General features: G+C 40.5%; 1 protein-coding gene across 1 annotated transcript in view; it reads right to left on the bottom strand.

The window, feature by feature from the left end:
• Positions 1–1,271: 1,271 nt before the first annotated feature.
• Positions 1,272–17,612, bottom strand: part of LOC106954323 (angiopoietin-related protein 1-like) — a 28,882-nt gene continuing 12,541 nt past the window's right edge. Inside the window, exons 2-5 of the mRNA XM_015043725.1 lie at positions 10,207–11,042; positions 7,472–7,665; positions 5,513–5,783; positions 1,272–3,338 (exon numbers count right to left, since the gene is read on the bottom strand). Coding sequence (XP_014899211.1) covers positions 3,151–3,338; positions 5,513–5,783; positions 7,472–7,665; positions 10,207–11,005 — 1,452 coding nt within the window. The 5' untranslated portion in view covers positions 11,006–11,042 and the 3' untranslated portion in view covers positions 1,272–3,150. The remainder of the gene's footprint in view (positions 3,339–5,512; positions 5,784–7,471; positions 7,666–10,206; positions 11,043–17,612) is intronic.

Raw genomic sequence — 17,612 nt, 5'->3', positions numbered from 1 at the left:
CCACAGCTAATGGCTACTTAAAAACTAGCTGTGGTAGCTGTGGCTACTTAGCCATAGCTACTTAGCTAATGTATTGTAACTGCAAACCCCTTGGGTTTTGCAGAAACAATACAGTAGGGTTTAGGCCGAACTGTCACACGCGAAGCCATTAGCTAACCATCCAGGATAGCTAAAGCCTAAGTAGTCATTAGCTAAGTGTAGCCAGTAGTGGCTACTTAACTACTAGTGGCTACTTGGCCAGCTCGTGGCGAAGTAGCCACTACACCCACTAACACAATAAACGTTGCATTAGTTTTTTTACTAAGCTAAGTAGCCACTATTTTACTCTTTTGGTTGGAGATGAGTTCTGAGAGTTGTTTATGCTTTTACATCCTGCAGCAGGCTAGTTGATATTTGGTTTGGATGAAGACCGAATAATAGTTTTTCTCGCCGCCATGAAGAGGAACACTATGTGTGTGTGCGAACTGAAAACATGCCATGTGCTGAGAGCAGAGGCCAACCAGGAGTGATTGTATTTCGTGTCTGCTTCTTGTATGAAGTTGTTTTTCAGAGGAGAGTGAGTCACCGCTCTCAGCTTTTATTGTGCTTCAGTTTTAGGAAAATGATGCAGCTTCTAATAGTGCTTGCGTTTTTCCATAAACATGCATGGGTGACCAAATGAATGTGACTAGAGTTCTTATAGAGTGTTTTGTTGCTTTGTTAAGAGGCTTACATCGCTGGGTGTGAGATCTCTTGTGGTCGGTGTTTAGGTCTATTTGCAGATATGCTTGCCTTTAATGTGTTTTCTGCAGTTTTGCTGTTCAACATGGACTCGATGTTTTATCTTTTCCATCTGCTGACGTGATTTCCCCCCTGAAAGGCTTCCAACTGATCGCTGCATGGTGGCTTAATCCATGCGAGATCTCTTCACCAAAAGATAAAGAGATCCTCCACTGAGTGGAAAGAATGTATTAAAAGGCAGGATTGAGGGGTGGCATGTAGGCTACTGTGAAGAAAAAAAACAAACATGGAAATTTGGACCGATTCCATTCCCATCCATCTCCCTCCCTCACATCTTCCTCCTCTCTCTTCCTCCCTCCATCCCGTCTGGGATTTTTTGTTTTTTTTTGTTTTTCAGAAATGTGTTTCTCGTCGTCTGTCCCAGTGCTTAAAACTCTCAATTTGCCTGGTAGGCATATTTTTCCATCTCCAAAACCACGCAAAGCAAGACTTAATTCCACCATTTTTTCTCCTCCCCCCTCCAACCCCCCTCCCTCTCAACAATGCTTGCCTTTCCCAGAGTCATACTGAACTTTAATCAAAGTCCAAACGAGAAAAACACACAAGAACAATTTCCATATGAGCGCGCACACTCTGAGAATGATTGTCCTATTTACAGCAGGAGGAAACGGCTCCTGTTATTCTACAGGATCGTTTCCTGCTCTCAAAGGACTCCTGGCCCTCTTCACTGTTATGATAACTTAATTGTAAGCATAAATTATACGTTCTGGTCACCTGCACTCGGACAAAGTATTTTAGCATGCAGTAGAAAGGTTGCTTTAGGGGTAGGGGTTTCAATTAAAAACATTGTGCAATTAAAATGTGCTGCTTCAGGAAAAGTGTGTGTAGTTTGCCTGTGCCTGTTTCAACACAGTGTGTTTTCCAGCTCTTTGTACCTAAAGCTAAGTAAAAGCGGAAACTCTTGTTAGCACCAGATGTTTATCTTGGTGAGGTAGGTGAAGTTGCATTTGGATCATGTGACGTTAGTACCAGTAAAGCTATAGATTTGAATACTCTCTGAAATATTGTTTACCTTTTAACATGCAGGGCCTTGAAAGATTATTTATACTCTTTCAACTTTTTCACATTTTGTCAAGCAACAACCACAAACTATATATTTTACATGGTTTCCATGTTTTTTTTTTTAAACTAATAAATATGTAGCCATTCTTTTTTTTTTACAAAGAGCTCCAACTCAGTCCAATTAGATGGTGGTACAGTTGGTAGCATTAGCTGCGTTTCCATTACAATATTCCTCTGATGTTGGAGAACACAATTTCGCAACTGTGGCCTTTTCATGGGATAAGAAGAGCGATTGAAATCACATGTGAATATTTCACGGGATAAGTCATTATGAAACATGCTGCACCATCATCCTCCAAAAACTTCCTGTTGTCTTCTTAGTACTTTCCGCCAGTAGTGACATCCGGTCGTTGATCACACGACGCAGTTTTGCGAAATACACTTATTTCGATACGGCTTAAAAACCACCTCATCCTAGCGCAAAAAACTTTTTAACGAAAAACTTGGGTCTTTTCAAAATTCTCATATGGATTTTCGTAACTACAATTTGCGCGATTTGCCTTGAGGCTGTTGCCTTGAAGATAGAAAGACTTGGGTTCAAATCCCAGTCTTGGGTTTTTCTGCACAGAGTTCTGTTTGTGTATCCCAGAATCCAACTGCTTCCTCCTATAGTCCAGAAATATGACTGTTGGGCCAATTCCCTGTAACTTATTAAATAAATTGGCATCTTGTCTTAGGTGTACCAAGCCTCTCGCCCAATGACCCAATGGAGGACGTGTTTTAAAGTAAATTTTTCGTGTTTTCCTAATTGGTCTGGACTTTGGGACATTCTAACGCATTCCATTGTAGCTCTGGCTACCAAATTAGTGATGTTCTACCAGAAGATGGACGATACATCAATAAAATTTGCATTGGTTTGCCACGGGTCAAAAACTATTCCACATCTGAATTTTATGTATAGATGTCAGAGTAAAAGGCGGCTCAAAACAAATGGTTGCTACATTTTTCAGTTTTTAATTTGTGAATAATACGAAAACCATGTATTCTTTTCCTACGATACAACTATTAGATGCACTACTTTGGTTTATTAAAACAAACATGTCGAAGTTTGTGGTTGTGGCATCACACAAAATGCTTAAAAGTTCAAGAACTCCTAACTTTTTGCTACTTTACAAAGTTATGTGTGATACAGATTCGTGTCTCCTAAATCCCCATATGTGCAGAGTTTTGCGTCTGTTCCCGCAAACCGATGCTCTGCCTCTTTTCCGTCGGCTGAGTTTGTCCGTCCGCGATTGACCTCTCGCTGCAGATGTACTGTATAGCGCAGCAACTTAAAGAGTGAGTCTTGAATGTGACGACCCAGCACCCTCAGTCTATGGGCCGGATCAGCATGCGGACAGACTTCATGGAGTAGAAACCTCCGCCGTAGTCAGCCCAGAAGATGCCGTCCTGGAATTTGCTGCGGTACACTCCTCCGGTGTACCAGACACCGTTGAGGTTGGCTTGGCCACAGGCGTTGTACCACCAGCCTCCTTTATGGAAATGGGCACAGTTACCTGTTGTGGGTTAAAGGGAAACAGGAGGAAGAAAAAGTTCATGGGCAAGTGATTTTTGTTGATAGAATGTTTCACAGAAAGTCAACAGAAAAACTAAGTTTTTTTTAAAGAAGATGAGATGTCAAAACCCCAACGTTGCACTCCTTCACTAATTCAACCTCTATTTGTGGAGCTTATGGGGATCACAGTGTTGACTGAGGTCAAGCATGACTGAGTCCCAAAGAGTCAAATACAATTTGGAAAAAAGCCATAAAGAGCTTATTTACTTTACACCGACAGCAAATAATCTCCTTGTCACGTCGAGCGCTTTGGCATGCATTCAGGGCTGAATGAAAACTCGCCAAAGGGTCATGGATCTGAGTGAGAGCTCATTGTTTGTTTTCTAAAGGAAGTGAAGGCTTCGCTGATGGCTTCCTGGGATTCCAGGCGAGCGAGGGCCCCGAACCACTACGTTCAGGGTATGTGTAGAAAAACAGGAGCAGAACTTCAATGTTTCTCCACTGTTTTCCACAATAAACAATGCTACCCTCCATGTTAGGGTGCTGAAATATAAATTACAACTGAGTACAGTCATTTACAAAGCGTTTGTGATCAGTACGATTACAAGTTGATTTGATTTATTTTTTTGATGTGAATAGTTTTCTAGAATTTGTGCTTTGTGGACTTTTTGGAGTGTTTTTGTTCATTTTCAGTATATATTTTAAATGCTTCCAGCAATGACCTGCCTGCGGATGATAAGTTTAATGAAGCTGATCCGAATGTGATGGAGATATCTGGTTTCATAAATATTGATCGCTGAGATCAAAGTAAGAATGCGTTGTCGACGATGTCCTCCTCCGTGGAGAATTATTTGAATTATTTGTGTGTAGAGTTTGTAAAAGGTACGTTAAGCGTAATTTACAAGAATCAGTAGTAATAGCTTTAATTTGTTTATAAAGCAAAACTTGTGGGTAGGCAAAATAAAACTTCTTAGCACAGAAAAAAAAACACCCATGGAGTCCTTTTTATCAGTTTCCATTTTTCTGACTTTGTATGCTTGGTGAGTCATAAAATTTTGGTTTATAATCCAGACTTCAAAATCAAACTAATTAAAACAAAGACTTCACCAAGCTTGCAAAATATGTTTTCATCCCAACATGTTTCAACTTAAGTCGTTAAAAGTCTTAGGAATTCAAAAACATGCCATGGCTGTCTTGGGAGGACCTAAAAAAAACTTTAAAAAAAAAAACTAGTGTTTTGGTCATTTATGTAGAAAATTCATAGGTTCTATCATTTCAGTTTTTTTAGGCAGTTAGAATTATTTAAGTTAGTTTGGAACCAATATCTGTAATAAATGTCTGTATTTGGAATTGATTACTTTGATAACTTTTAGACCCTCCCACTAATTTAAGAGAAGAGCATTAAAAACTGCTTGCCGACAATGACTACCATTGGTTTTAGCTGTCCAGTTGGCAGCATAACATGCTAAATCTTAAAGTTTCACTTCATATGGAGAAGAAAAAAGGATGTAGTGCTTTGCTACTAATTAGGTGTATCATTTTACAGGTCAGTGAAAAGTTTTAAAAAGGGAGGGAGAGCTATGCTAGCTTGACTTTAACAACCTGCAGCACATCATGTAGATGTGCTGCAGAATTTGGTGTGTTTTGGTTCAGTTAAAAATAGTAAAGCAAGCCACACACCAGCTCTCTGACAGATCATCAGCAGAGCAGCTGTTTAAATTAGCTAATCAACCGCCGCTGTGTTCAGACGATAACTTATTAATAATCACAAAATAAAACATCAGGCCTGAAAACATAAAACTGTAATGGACTGAATGTCCTGCTCTTTGTGTTTGAAATGCTTACATGTTTTTTGGTGTTGAATTCTCATACGCTCGTGGAGCGGTTGTCAGTCAGTTGCTATGCCAGCGAATCTGTGTGTAGCGTAGCTACAGACACGGAAAGCGAGTAAAAAGAAGCCCAAGTGGTTTTGAGTTGTTCTTCAACAGTTTTCCTGCCTTATTTCTCCTTTTGCTGTGACGCAGCGCACAAAATTAATAACACCCACATCTTCATTTAGTTAACAGAGCTGTTCTACAGCGCAGCTACGGAGGGCAAGTCAAAGAATCGTCTTTGACGAGATGTAAACAGTAAAATGCAACGCTTCTCTAAAGAAGACATCCCAGTATGACAGACCTGAGAAGGCGTCCTTGTCTCGATCCAGAGTGGTGAACTGTTTGCCGTTGTGGCTGCTGAGGGAGTCCCCTGCGTTGCCCTGGTAGGTGCCCAGCCGCAGGCGGTAGCCCTCGCTCTCGGGCTCCAGGTGGAAGCTGTTGTACTGCGCGTACACCTTCTTGTCCATCCAGTCCTCCATCTCCACCATGAGCTTGTAGTCGCCCTGCCTCCCCAGCTTGTAGATAGCCTCCAGGCCGAGCCAGTACTCCCCGTCTATGTTGCCAAAGCCGCTCTAGATCAAAGGAAGATTACAGGGAAGGTTACAATGAGATCACAGGAAATAACGCGTGTTGTGTATTCCTCCGGGTCCCCAAGGAGTTTGGAAACGCGGTGATTATCTGGGAACATAAAACCTCTTGTGGAAGAGTTTGTGGGGTTGAAAAACAAATTAGAAATTTCAATTCGACGGTGTTTTGGTTGTGCTTCTGTAATTCAGGAGAACTTCAAAGAGCAAAAAAACACATGGTGACAAATGATTACCACCTTAACCTATGAAATTTAGAAGAAAGCAATGCTGAAGAGTTTATGCGATAAAATAAACGCCTGTATTCAGAATTCTGATACTGGGTCATGAAGCCAAGCGGTCTTGAACGTAGGTTATAAAACATACCCCAAGCTTTTTGGAACGTCGAACTACTAAATCCATTATCCAGATTACGTGTCAGAAAGGCCCAGTCAAAGCCCAAATTCAATTGAGAATCTGGGACAAAACTTAAAATTGTTATTTATAAATGGACTATTTCTAATTTAACTGAGCTTGAACTGTTTTGTAAAGAATGGGTACACTGCAAAAACACGAAATCTTAAGGTATTTTTTGAAAAGTTTTTAGTGTAAATATCTTAGTACACTGAAAAATAGACAAAACCAACTTTACCAGTAACTTCTCATCAAGATATACGATCTTATTTTAGTAAATAATTCCTTAAGATTAATAAAAAATAACAAGTTCCACTGTCAGATTATTTCATGTANAACANGGGACAAACGTCTTGTTAAAAGTGAAATAATCTGCCTTTGAAGTTGGTATTTTTCCATTAAGGAATTATTGACTCAAAGCAACTTCCAATAGCTTGCTTATTTCAGGTGTACCAAGATATTTGCACTAGAAACTAGACCAAAAATACTTGGTAAGATTTTGTGTTTCTGCAGTGCAAAACATTAATTGTGGAGAAATGGAAATCTACTAGAGACATCAATTTTATTTATTTTTTTATAAAATTGATCCTTCAACTTCATAATCATCCATAACTTTATATAGATAGGTTTATCTCTTTTTTATGTCCATCACATTCAATTTCCATTAAATCTTGTTAACCTTTGTGGTAGTAATGTGGCAAAAATGTGAGAAAGTTCAAAAACACCAACGCCCTGCACCAGTCTCAAAAACACTCCACTTGGAAAAAAAAGTTGAGGTTTATGAATGTGGACGAATTGTGAGCCAGCAGATGATGAATGAAATAGGATTTCAGCCTGGTTCAGTGTGTGTGCGTGTGTGTGTGTGAGATGGTTACGGTTTTGGTCTTGTGGTAGAGTGCAGAGACAATTCAGTGTTGAGGAGAGCAATTTAGCTGCCAGTTACCAGCGCATGATGCTGGCCAGACTGAGTGGAACGCTGGATTGTTGCAGCTGTCAGCAGCGGTGTTCTCATTCTCACAGAGCCTCTATATGCTCACTGCTGGGCCACGCAGTGGGAAGGCTCTATAGCAGAAGTGGTTTTGGAAAGACGTGGAACATACTTTTCTCATTGGGACGGCTACAGTTTCATGATGGGAATCTCAAAACATTGTGTTTTATGGTAACAGAAGGACTTTAAACTTCAAGGTAATTATCTCAAAGACCCCACGGCTCCCTTGGAAAGGTCAAATAACAGCATCGCTGTTACTTTTGAAAGAGTTGGGAGGAAGTGCCGCTGTCATCACCTTGTAGCTATCCCAGTTCCTGAAGAAGTTCACTGATCCATCTCTCCGGCGCTGGATAACCGTCCAACCTCCGTTGTCTATATCCTGTTCACACCAGGCTTGCACCGGCCTCTCCGCCTCATCTGGTTTGATCAGATACATGCCGCTGGTGCTGTGGCCAGCCTCCTGGGCCTCCTGGCAGTCTCTGAACGGGCCTGAAGGAAAATGATGATAAGAGAGAGGGGGAGGAGGCGGTGAAGGACAGGATCCAGCTGGAAAATGGAAAACGAGACTAACAATCTGACAGTGAACCGAAGAATCATTGGTCTTGTCCAGTAACTTTGTAAATGTTTACATAAAGTCAAAGAGAAAGACGAAGAGTTTGAAACCTACTTTAAAAAATTGTGCATCTAAGGGAATATAGGCTTACTAGCCTGCTTTAGCCAGTAAGCCTAGCTACAGCAGCTATAGTGAATTGTACAGATTTAGCCTAGCTTACTAGCCTAGCTATTTTAGCTACAGCTAGCTGTATAGAACTATGAGGTTCTATGACACAGAACCTCAGCTTTAGCTACTAAGCCTAGCTAAAACAGGCTAACGTAAAACAGAATCAAAGCAGCTGTTTCCTTCATTCTATTACATTTTAAAACATTAAGTAATTTATAGTGAGGCTTTAACAAACATTTTCTATGCCAGAGAGAAAAAATTCATCTTAAAAAGTGAAATATTTGACAGTTTATTGTTAGCCTCATAACAATTCCCCTACTAGCTTAACTTGGCTAAAGTGTCGCACCACTTTAGTGTGATTTTTTTATGTCTCTCTTGTAACTTGAAGTATTTTATTTCAAACTCTGTGTCTGATATATACAAGTTTGTGAATAAACTCTACTCGAGTGAGTATCAGGTTTTTTCTCTCACATTGCCCAAGTAAAGCTCACTCCAAATAAAGGAAAGTGTTAGCATGCTAGCAAAACATTTTCTTACGATGCCGTTTGGGTTTGATGATCCTGAATGCATTGAATATTTACATAGACGATCTAAAAATACCCATAACTTTTCTTTTCTCATGGGTCAAATGTTTATTTCCCTCCAAATGTACCAATGTGTTTGATGGACAAACATACAATTTAGTTCTAAATGTAACAGACATGTTGTCCATATGAATGGCAGTAAGGCCTTTTGATTACAATGGTCATAGGAGACCTAGTACTTCAAGATATCCCAGAAAGGCCTCCAGTGTTGGTGAGCGAAACAAAAAAAGTACACTTTGACAACATTGCTAGACAACTCTAAGCATTACACATTTTACAGTTTTTCTTCTTCTTCTTTAGCATCAATAACATTACACACCCCCTCAAACCTCAACCATACCCAAAAATCCATGGAAAATCTGGCACCTCTGAAATGAAGTGTATGAACACATGTGAAATGAGCTATTGTGGATTGTACTGTAAAGTTGTTTGAGTTTTCAGCAAGAACACTCAAAGCAGTCTATTTACCATTTATATGTGGCTGCTGCAGATCTACAAAGTTATACTTGTTTATGATTTCCTCTAAGGACAGACCAATTAAGTCTCACTAATGAGATATGACTTTTTTCCCCCGCTATGACGACAAACGGCTACAAATAGATTTATACAGCTGTGTGTTGCGAGTTTGTTCGAGGGGTAAGCGACTCCTATGTAATTATTTATTTAAACTACTGTTAAGCTTTACGGCCTCTTGCTTATGCTGAACATGCCTCTGTTTTTGTGGTAACCACCCGAGACTCTCATCATGCCCGCCTGGCTTTTGTCTGAGACTCACGCAATGGAACAGTCTCGCAAACGGATCATTTGCCAACATAGCTGTCCTGAAATCCTTCACACTTTATTATTCTTGGGAAAAGCAATGTGAGCATGTCAAAAACCTTCTGTCAATGAGCAAAATCCAGCTGGTCGAGCCCGTCTTTCCCTTGGTAAAGCTTTCCTTAGTCGACTCGGATTGTACAACATTTGTGTTTCCATTCTGGTCTGTGAGTTTTCTGTTGAGCATGAAGCAGAGTTCCAGCTGATTTTGCACATTTTTAACCTTTTGAAATGAGGCCGCCGGTCCATCTACAGCTGCAGCCTTAGCGCATGATGTTGTTATTCTTGGCTTGTCAAAGTAATGACTATTGTACATTTCACCATGACAGGACTGTCTTGGATCTACAATGGCTATTGAAGATAGAAAAGGAAAAACAAGGCGTAAATTTTCACCAAAAAATTCTGGAATTTTCTTGAAAAAAAGTAAATTACTGAGCTCCAAAAATCAATATTTGCTAGAGAAAACATGGAAATTTATGAGTTTCAAAAGTCACATCTTTTTTAAAACTCAAAGAATTTCAAAAAAGTGAAAAATGATTGACTCATGAAACTCAGAAATTGCCTTGGTTTTTCTAGAAATTACTGAGATTAACCTCAAAATTTCAGATTTTTTTCTGGCAAATTTTTGACTTTTCAAACTAAAAAAATTTCATGTTTGTTTCTAGAAAATGTTTTAAATGAATCTCAAAATTTCCTAATCTTTTTTCTAGCAAAATATTGACATTTCAATCTCTGAAATTTTCTAGAGCATTTCCAAGATTAATCTCCAATTTTCTGAGTTTTTGGTGGAAATGTACTCTTCCTTTTTTTTCTGTCTTTCTACAATGGCCCCACTACATTGTCATATGGATCTGACATTGCAACAGAATCTAGGAATGAAAAAGAAGGAACGGACAATCGCCCACTCACCCTCTGTGCTGAAGTTTCTCTCAGACTTCGGGACCTCGGGCGTACTGCTCGTGGGGGTTGACCCGGAGCGAGAATCCCTATCCGGGCCAAACCCTCTGGTGTTTCGACTCTGGATTTCATTGGTGAACCGTGGCACACTGACCGGAATGTTCTCAGGTACCACCTGCACTAGCGGGGGTCCTATAGGTGGCTGTTCGTGGCGCCGACTGTGCATCTGCATGCAGTGCTCCTCTAACGTTCCGATCAGCACCGACTGATTGTTCACGATTGCAGACAGCGCCGCGTATTTGGCCTCCAGCTCCTTGTACCTGGACGTCAACCGCAGTGACTCAGAGGTGGCGTTAAGGATGCGCGTCTCCAGCTGAGCCAGCTCCAGTGAGTTATCCCTCTTCCTTATGATCTCATGCAGCAGCTGCATGTAAAGCTGAGTCACTCTGGAGTTCATGTTTCTGCTCTCCTTCCTCAGCAGCTTCATCTCATTCACCAGGTTACCATCCACATCCACCACGAGCTTCAGAGTCTCCATCTCTCGACGCTGTTTGGACAGAAGGTCGCGCACCGCCGCGACATCCAGGCGTGTCACTCGGTCTTTGTCGGTGGAGTAGCCCCGGGTGGCGCAGATAGGGCCCGTAATCTTTTGCTCCGGGACCAAGAAGGTGTAGGAGCACTTCTTGTTTTCTTCGGCAGCCCCCGGAGCTCTTCGTATCCTCGACAGAATGGGGTTCCTCGCCAGGGCTTGACCGTTGTTCCAGAGAGACAAGCCCAGCAGGAGGGAAAGGCTCCACACCTCAAGTCCCATGGTTGCTCCTCTTGCTATAGCCAAACAACCCAAAGATCTATAAAATCACCAAAAAAAGAAATCATGAAACAATAAAATCTGTGTTTTGTGCATTTCAGCAAACACCCCTACACCAACAACAGGTGTCTATCTTCAACTTTACAGCCTCTCGCTATCTTTCGCAAGACTCATTTCTACATGATACGTGAAAAAAGAATAGGATCCATGTATTTACCATCTTTGCTAAGTTAATCTTTGCTGTTTTGCAGGGGAGAGGTACCTATCTTCTTTAACAAATTTAGACACGTAAAAGATAAATGAGCCTTCATGCACTTGGAACAACTGACCTCATGCATTTTTGAGCCAGGAGAAAAAACAGAATGCTGAGACAAAAACGATACTCAAAAAGGGAGAGCATGCAAACTCCAAAGAATCGCTGCTGTTGAATCCTTTGCAGATCGTTGTCGAATCTGTAACCTGCTGAAGCAAAATAAAAGCACTTTGCTCCCAATGTTTTGACTTGCCTGTCACCTTAGTGCGAGCACACATGAATTTCCCCACTGAGGGACAATCAAGGTAATTTCTATTCTACTCTATAAATGTCAATCCATTGATCTATTTCCTGCACTCCCTTTGGGTTGCATCAGGAAGCTTTCCAGCCTTAAGTAGCAAAGTAGTAAGCAAAGGGAAGAATTTTATTTCCAACTTCATTAAAACTACGTTCCTGCTGTAATTTGGTCTGTTACATAATAAAACTCAGAGAGAACCCCATTTAATTTATTTTTTTCCTCTCTTTCATTTTCCCTCCGTCTGATATCCTTTTTTGGTCTTGTTTTCCACCAGCCCTGAGTCTGGGATCATAGTGTGTTGCTCACTTCCCCAAGAAGGGCAAACTACAAAAGACCACTGCAAAAAGACAACAACAAACAAACAACCTAGCAAATCAATTAGTAATTACCATTTAAAACCTTGGTTAATCTTCTCCAGTAATATTCCCATCCAATCTTCTTGGTACTATCTGTTCCATATTTGGTTTTTACGTTTTCTTTAGTAGAACTGGTTCTAAATTACATTCCTGCAATTGAAAGCTAATAGTGATATGTGTGACCATTTGAAATTTTTTTTAATATATATTAAATAAATATTATTTCCAACATATGTTAGAGATCCTAGTTTATTATACACTGAGATAACTAAATCAAACTCATACATTTTGTTTTGTGTTTAGCTTTCAGTTCTCAGGAATATACTGGAAATAATGTAAACTGTTCTAAAATCATAAACATCTGATTGGTCAGCCTGCTCAAAAACGCAGCTGCAGATTAATCACCATTTTAGAGACAAAATATACATTTAAATTTTTTTTTAAAAGATTTAAATAATTAAACATGATTATTTTTGTTATTTACGGTAAATGTAAATCAATTACTTTGATATGTGCATCTCCAAATTTATTCACATTTCTACTTTTTAAAATTGTTAATTGTGGCACTCGTGGAGTTCTGTACCTACACGTGGACACTTACAAGCCAGACCTATGTTTTTCTTCACCAACCGGCCTTCACGAACAAAAATATCCTTGACCATAATTCATTAGCTGGATGTTCCAGTTTTTTTTTATCTCGTCAGGGGCCTTATTGATAAAAAAAATAGAGTGGAAGGAAACAAGCGATAGAAAAAAAAGTGCAAAAGTAACAGAGATTACAGCAATCCAAAAAGTCCAATTGAGAGAGTTTGGGCTGCAGCTGGAGGCACCACACACAGATGCATCCAGAACATGCGCCGTTACATTCCTGGAGTTAAGCCGCGCCTGAACTAAAGACAACATTAAAAGCCGCTTACCTGGGCTAAAGAGAAGGAATGGACTGTTGCTCAGTGGCTCAAAAATCCTCTTTTCAGGTGGAAGTAAATTTTGCATTACGTTTGGAAAAGCCCCAGAGTTTGGAGGAAGAGTGAAGACAGACAGAATCCAAGTTTCTTTCGGTCCAGTGGAAAATTTCCACAGCCAGTGATTTGTCATCCGCTGTTGTTGCTCCACTGTGTTTTATCAAGACTAATGTCAACTCAACCATCTACCAGAGCACTTCATGCTTCCTGCTGCTGACAAGCTTCATGGAGATCCGGATTTCACTTTCCAGCTGGACCTGGGACCGGACCAAACTTCCAAAGGTACCAAAGGCTGCTTGAGTGACCCTGGTGGTTAATCACTCGATTGTCCTGAACCCCAGAGAAAAACTTGGGGAGTATTGTCAACCTATGGGCTGTAAGCCATAATTATTAAAATGAGAAGAACATCTGAATCAGTTCGCTGAGTCTACTGAATCCGCATCTGTAAAATGTCACTTTTTGAACTATATTTCTTGAATAAATTAGCTTCTATAATATATGATTAGCTCATACTTCTGGGTACAATTTTGGTGATGTTTGTAAACTGCATCACTTTTTTTTATCAGCAATATATCTGAATAAAAGGCTACTTTCATGTTCTGTAGCAAGTTTAAAGAGGCAGTATTATGTAAAATCAACTTTTTGAGCTTTACATCATGTTATAGTGTCGCTTTGATTCTTTCATTTATGTTTGAAAAAAAATCCTTTTGTCTCCCATGGCAACCATTCAGCTGGGCAAAACGCCTAGGTGGACCTAGCGCCGCCTTCGAGAAGTGCTTCCTCCTCGCAGAGGACACCCCCACCCCACTATTCCCCTACTCAGCTCCTTCAGACTAGCCAGCAGCAATTAGCAAACACCTGGTTATGACTTCCTGAAGTCATCACAACGGAAAGAGCAGAATACTTTAAAGAGACAGAAGCCCTATTTCAGTGGTTTCCAAACATTTTCTGCGCCCCCCCCCCTATGGATTACAAATGGCTGTCTGGTTGAAATGACGCGTGTGAGAGGGTTGGGGGGGGCATCGACTTTTTTGGGAGCAAAATGAATGTACGTAGCTGAAAATAGACACCAACATCGGTAGCCTACAAGGTACTTGTTAAGCTTAAAGGTCTGTATTGATATTAGCTAGTCATCTTTTAGCTAACATTAGCTAGTCATCTTTTAGCTAACATTACCTGCATCCAACAGCTTTACTCAACTCAGTCGGTTAGTTTGGAGGGAAAAACTGTGAAAAGTTCTTTGCGTTTTGCTGGTTTGCTGCCGTGATTCTAACACAAACCTACGTAGCTCCGCACTGCAGCAGCAGGTCTCCTTCACAGGTGTAAACTCAGCGCGAGCGTTGTAGCACTCATGTTGCATTTAAAGGCGGCTTGGAAAAACAGGTTACAACATGGTAACAACGGATTAAACAGTTTTAACTGCTGATAAAAGTGACAGAGGACACAAATATGGGAAGTGTGGAAGCCTCTACTGTATCAAATTGACATAGGAATAACAGAGAGTTGGCCATTCTAAGGTAAAAACCCAGTGCATACAGTGTTCATGTTTTGTTTTTTATTCATCCAGACGCTCTTCCCGCGCCCCCTTTGACACTTTGGGAGTTTGGGAACCTCTGCCCTATTTCAAGACATTAAATGGCAAAGTTAAATTTCATTTAAGTCATATTTGATATATATGGCATATTCTATCAACTGCGGTTAACATAGTTACTTGATTGTGCTATCAAATGGCACTATGTGCCTGGAAAACAAATAATTCTGCCCCTTTAATGACTTTTCTCTCAAATGATCGGACATCATTAGACCACATTGCGTCTCTGTTGACGATTTGTTTGTTTCCTCTAACCCTTCTGCAGCACGAAAAGAGAGTTGCTTTGCATAAATCAGAAGGAGCATCTTCCACAGAATCGTAAACACGAGAGTTCTGTTTAATAATGAAGCGAGAGAGCACTGAAATAAAAAATAAAAAATCATTTTAGTGCCTTATAAAGGAAACTTTGAAAGATGTCCAGGTGGTCTCAGACTTTGAGTCCAGCAGACAGGAGATGCCTCCTGCTTCTGCAGCCCGGTTGTTCCCTGTGTTATCCTAATAACTCATACTTTCAATGCGTTCCCAATTGGCTCCTGTTTCACAAATGGCCCTGACCACTTCTGTATCAGGTGTCGCGTTGATGTCTGGTTTTAATATTTCTGTAGACCTCACCGCTCAGACCTTTCACACAATTCCCTCACAGCCCTCCACCCTACCTGCACTGGCTCATGCGGAGCAATACGGAAAGTATTCCTCTGGTGGTCTGGAAAAAGGATTTCACTTAATATTTAAAATAATCCATAGAGGACTGGGCCAACGTGTCAAGAGACAGATCTAAAATATCTCCTAATGAGCACAAGATGACGGGCCCTGATGGATTTACGAGGTGCAGAAATGTGTCGGCACAAGGAATAAATAATTTTGATTGGGCTAATTTTCATGCAGTGGTAACACAAGAAGAGGGACTTGGTGTGTTTGAGGAATAACAGCAGAAACAGAAATTCAGACGTTTTAAGTAATGTCTCAGTGAAGACTATATTTGTAAAGAAAGCTGATCTTTTCATCAAGTTGGTTTGGACAGAAACTGGAATAAAGAAGGGAAAGTGAGAGATTCTCCTGGCCAAAGATAAACCAAAGTCAGGCTAAACCAGAATGCAGCATGGTGGACATGCCAGTCCATCACAGGGAAACATAGAGACACCCCGGTCAGACAACGATGTACACCAGGGGTCCCAAAGTTGGCCCTCAAGGGCCGGCATCCTGCATGTTTTAGTTCTCTCCCTGGCAACAATCTTTTCAGCATGTCAATGTTCTCCTTAGGCCTTCTGAGGAGCCATCATTGGATCCAGGTGCGTTAAACCAGGGAGAGAACTGAAACATGCAGGATGCTGGCCCTCGAGGGCCGACTTTGGGCACCGCTGACATACACAAACACTCATGAGGGTGTTTTCACACCTGACAATCCAGTACGCTCAGTTTGATTTATTACATTTTCCGCTGGTGCGGTTCGCCTTCACACTGTACTGTGTGTCAAATGATTCAAACCCTTTGAAAAAGCGGTTTAGCAGACATGAACACAACTTCCTTCTTGACAAAATGTAAACAAAAATGGAGTAGCGTCAGAGTTTAGCATTTGTAGGATTTATCATTTGTTTTTGGCAAAAGACCACAAGCCATTTCTCCCTTTAGTGCAAGATTTGTTTGTTTGTTTTGGTTATATTTACACAGAATCCTCTGTGCTATAGTTCGCTTCTTGTTTGTGGACTATCTGCCACATATTTGTTCAAACTGCGCCAGAGATTCACTTCAGTCGAAAAGAAGCCTAGGTTTTTAGGGGGACCGGAGTTCACTTTCCAGAGTTCAGTTGCGCATTCACAAATGGACTTTCTAGACAAATGAACTAGAGTTTAAGTGAAGCAGACTAAACAGGGCTGGTGAGAACGCATCTTAAAGGGACCAGTCAACCTAACAGTCATGTTTTTGGACTGTGGGAGAACACCCAAGTACCCAGAGAATCCACACATGCACTGGGAGGACATGCAGACTTCCTGCAGTAACACCACCAGCTGAGACTTAAACCCTGGACTCACCACTCACTGCTCCAAATATGCCCAAGTATGAGCTAATTAATTGTGCTAAGGAGCCAATAAACAACCAAAGCAAAAAAAAAAAAAATCACTGTTTCAGTTGATCTAAGACAGTTTTACATCTGTGCTTCATCATAAACCGTTAAGACCTTTTAGTTGCCTCCCTACAGGTCACAGCTTGAATCCAGAACTTTTACTCCAGAGGAAATGATCCCATAATTATGTCCTATAAAGGACAGTACTTCAAACCATGCTTAAGTTTAACATTTTAAGATGAACCTGGGGCTGAGAGTAATTACTAGCAAACCAGCCGTCATCCTCTGTCCTCGTGGCAAGAAGCCAAATGTAGAGATTTAAACAGTCTATATCCATCTAGGCTCTGCCTGGTTTCATTGGCGGAGCACTATCTCATGTGGGTCAGTGTGATCAAACTGGTCTTCCATGTGCAGCCCTAAGATATAAACCTAGATACAACTTTTATCTAGGTGTGTATAGAAACAACTTCCAAACAGAGCAAAGACTCATAGTAGCTTTCAACACGCTGTAAGGAAGCGAGGGTTTCTTGGTATTTGGGTATTGACATTGCAACACAAAGAGAACAGAACTCTCTTTACATACATTCAGTGGAAGATGGTTGTTTACAGTGCAGGTAATATCTGGTAAGCTTCACAGCGTTGAACTGGCAAACGTTAGCGACTGGATAAAGTTTAAAACTTCAACAAAGTCCACACCTCCGGGAAGAAATCGTTTCTCAATAGCTGAGAGTACTGACCTATGCTGTTTGTACGAACCCAAAGCACAGGACAATGGGCTGGTTTTTAACCAGCCTCCTTTTGATCAGGCTAACTATTAGTAATACAAGCTAATGTCAATGTATTTCTTTACACTGCTTTCAAACACAGGTTGTAGCAACAGATTTACTAAAGGAGTTTGTAAAGTGATGAGTTTGTTGAATATTTATTGGGAAATAAATTATGACAAGAGCAAATGAACTCGCAAAGCAGTCATATTGGATTTGAACTTTGAGAGAATCCTCCAGATTTCCCAATTGATATTCTGATTTTTAAAGATCTGAGTAAATTTTATATATATATATATATATATATATATATATATATATATA

The sequence above is a fragment of the Poecilia latipinna genome, unplaced genomic scaffold (genome assembly GCF_001443285.1).
Source record: "Poecilia latipinna isolate Pla-1442-1.1 unplaced genomic scaffold, P_latipinna-1.0 Scaffold646, whole genome shotgun sequence".
In the NCBI taxonomy this organism is placed as follows: domain Eukaryota; kingdom Metazoa; phylum Chordata; class Actinopteri; order Cyprinodontiformes; family Poeciliidae; genus Poecilia; species Poecilia latipinna.
Note: the sequence above shows the minus strand (reverse complement) of the source record. Positions and strands in the feature narration are given on the sequence as shown.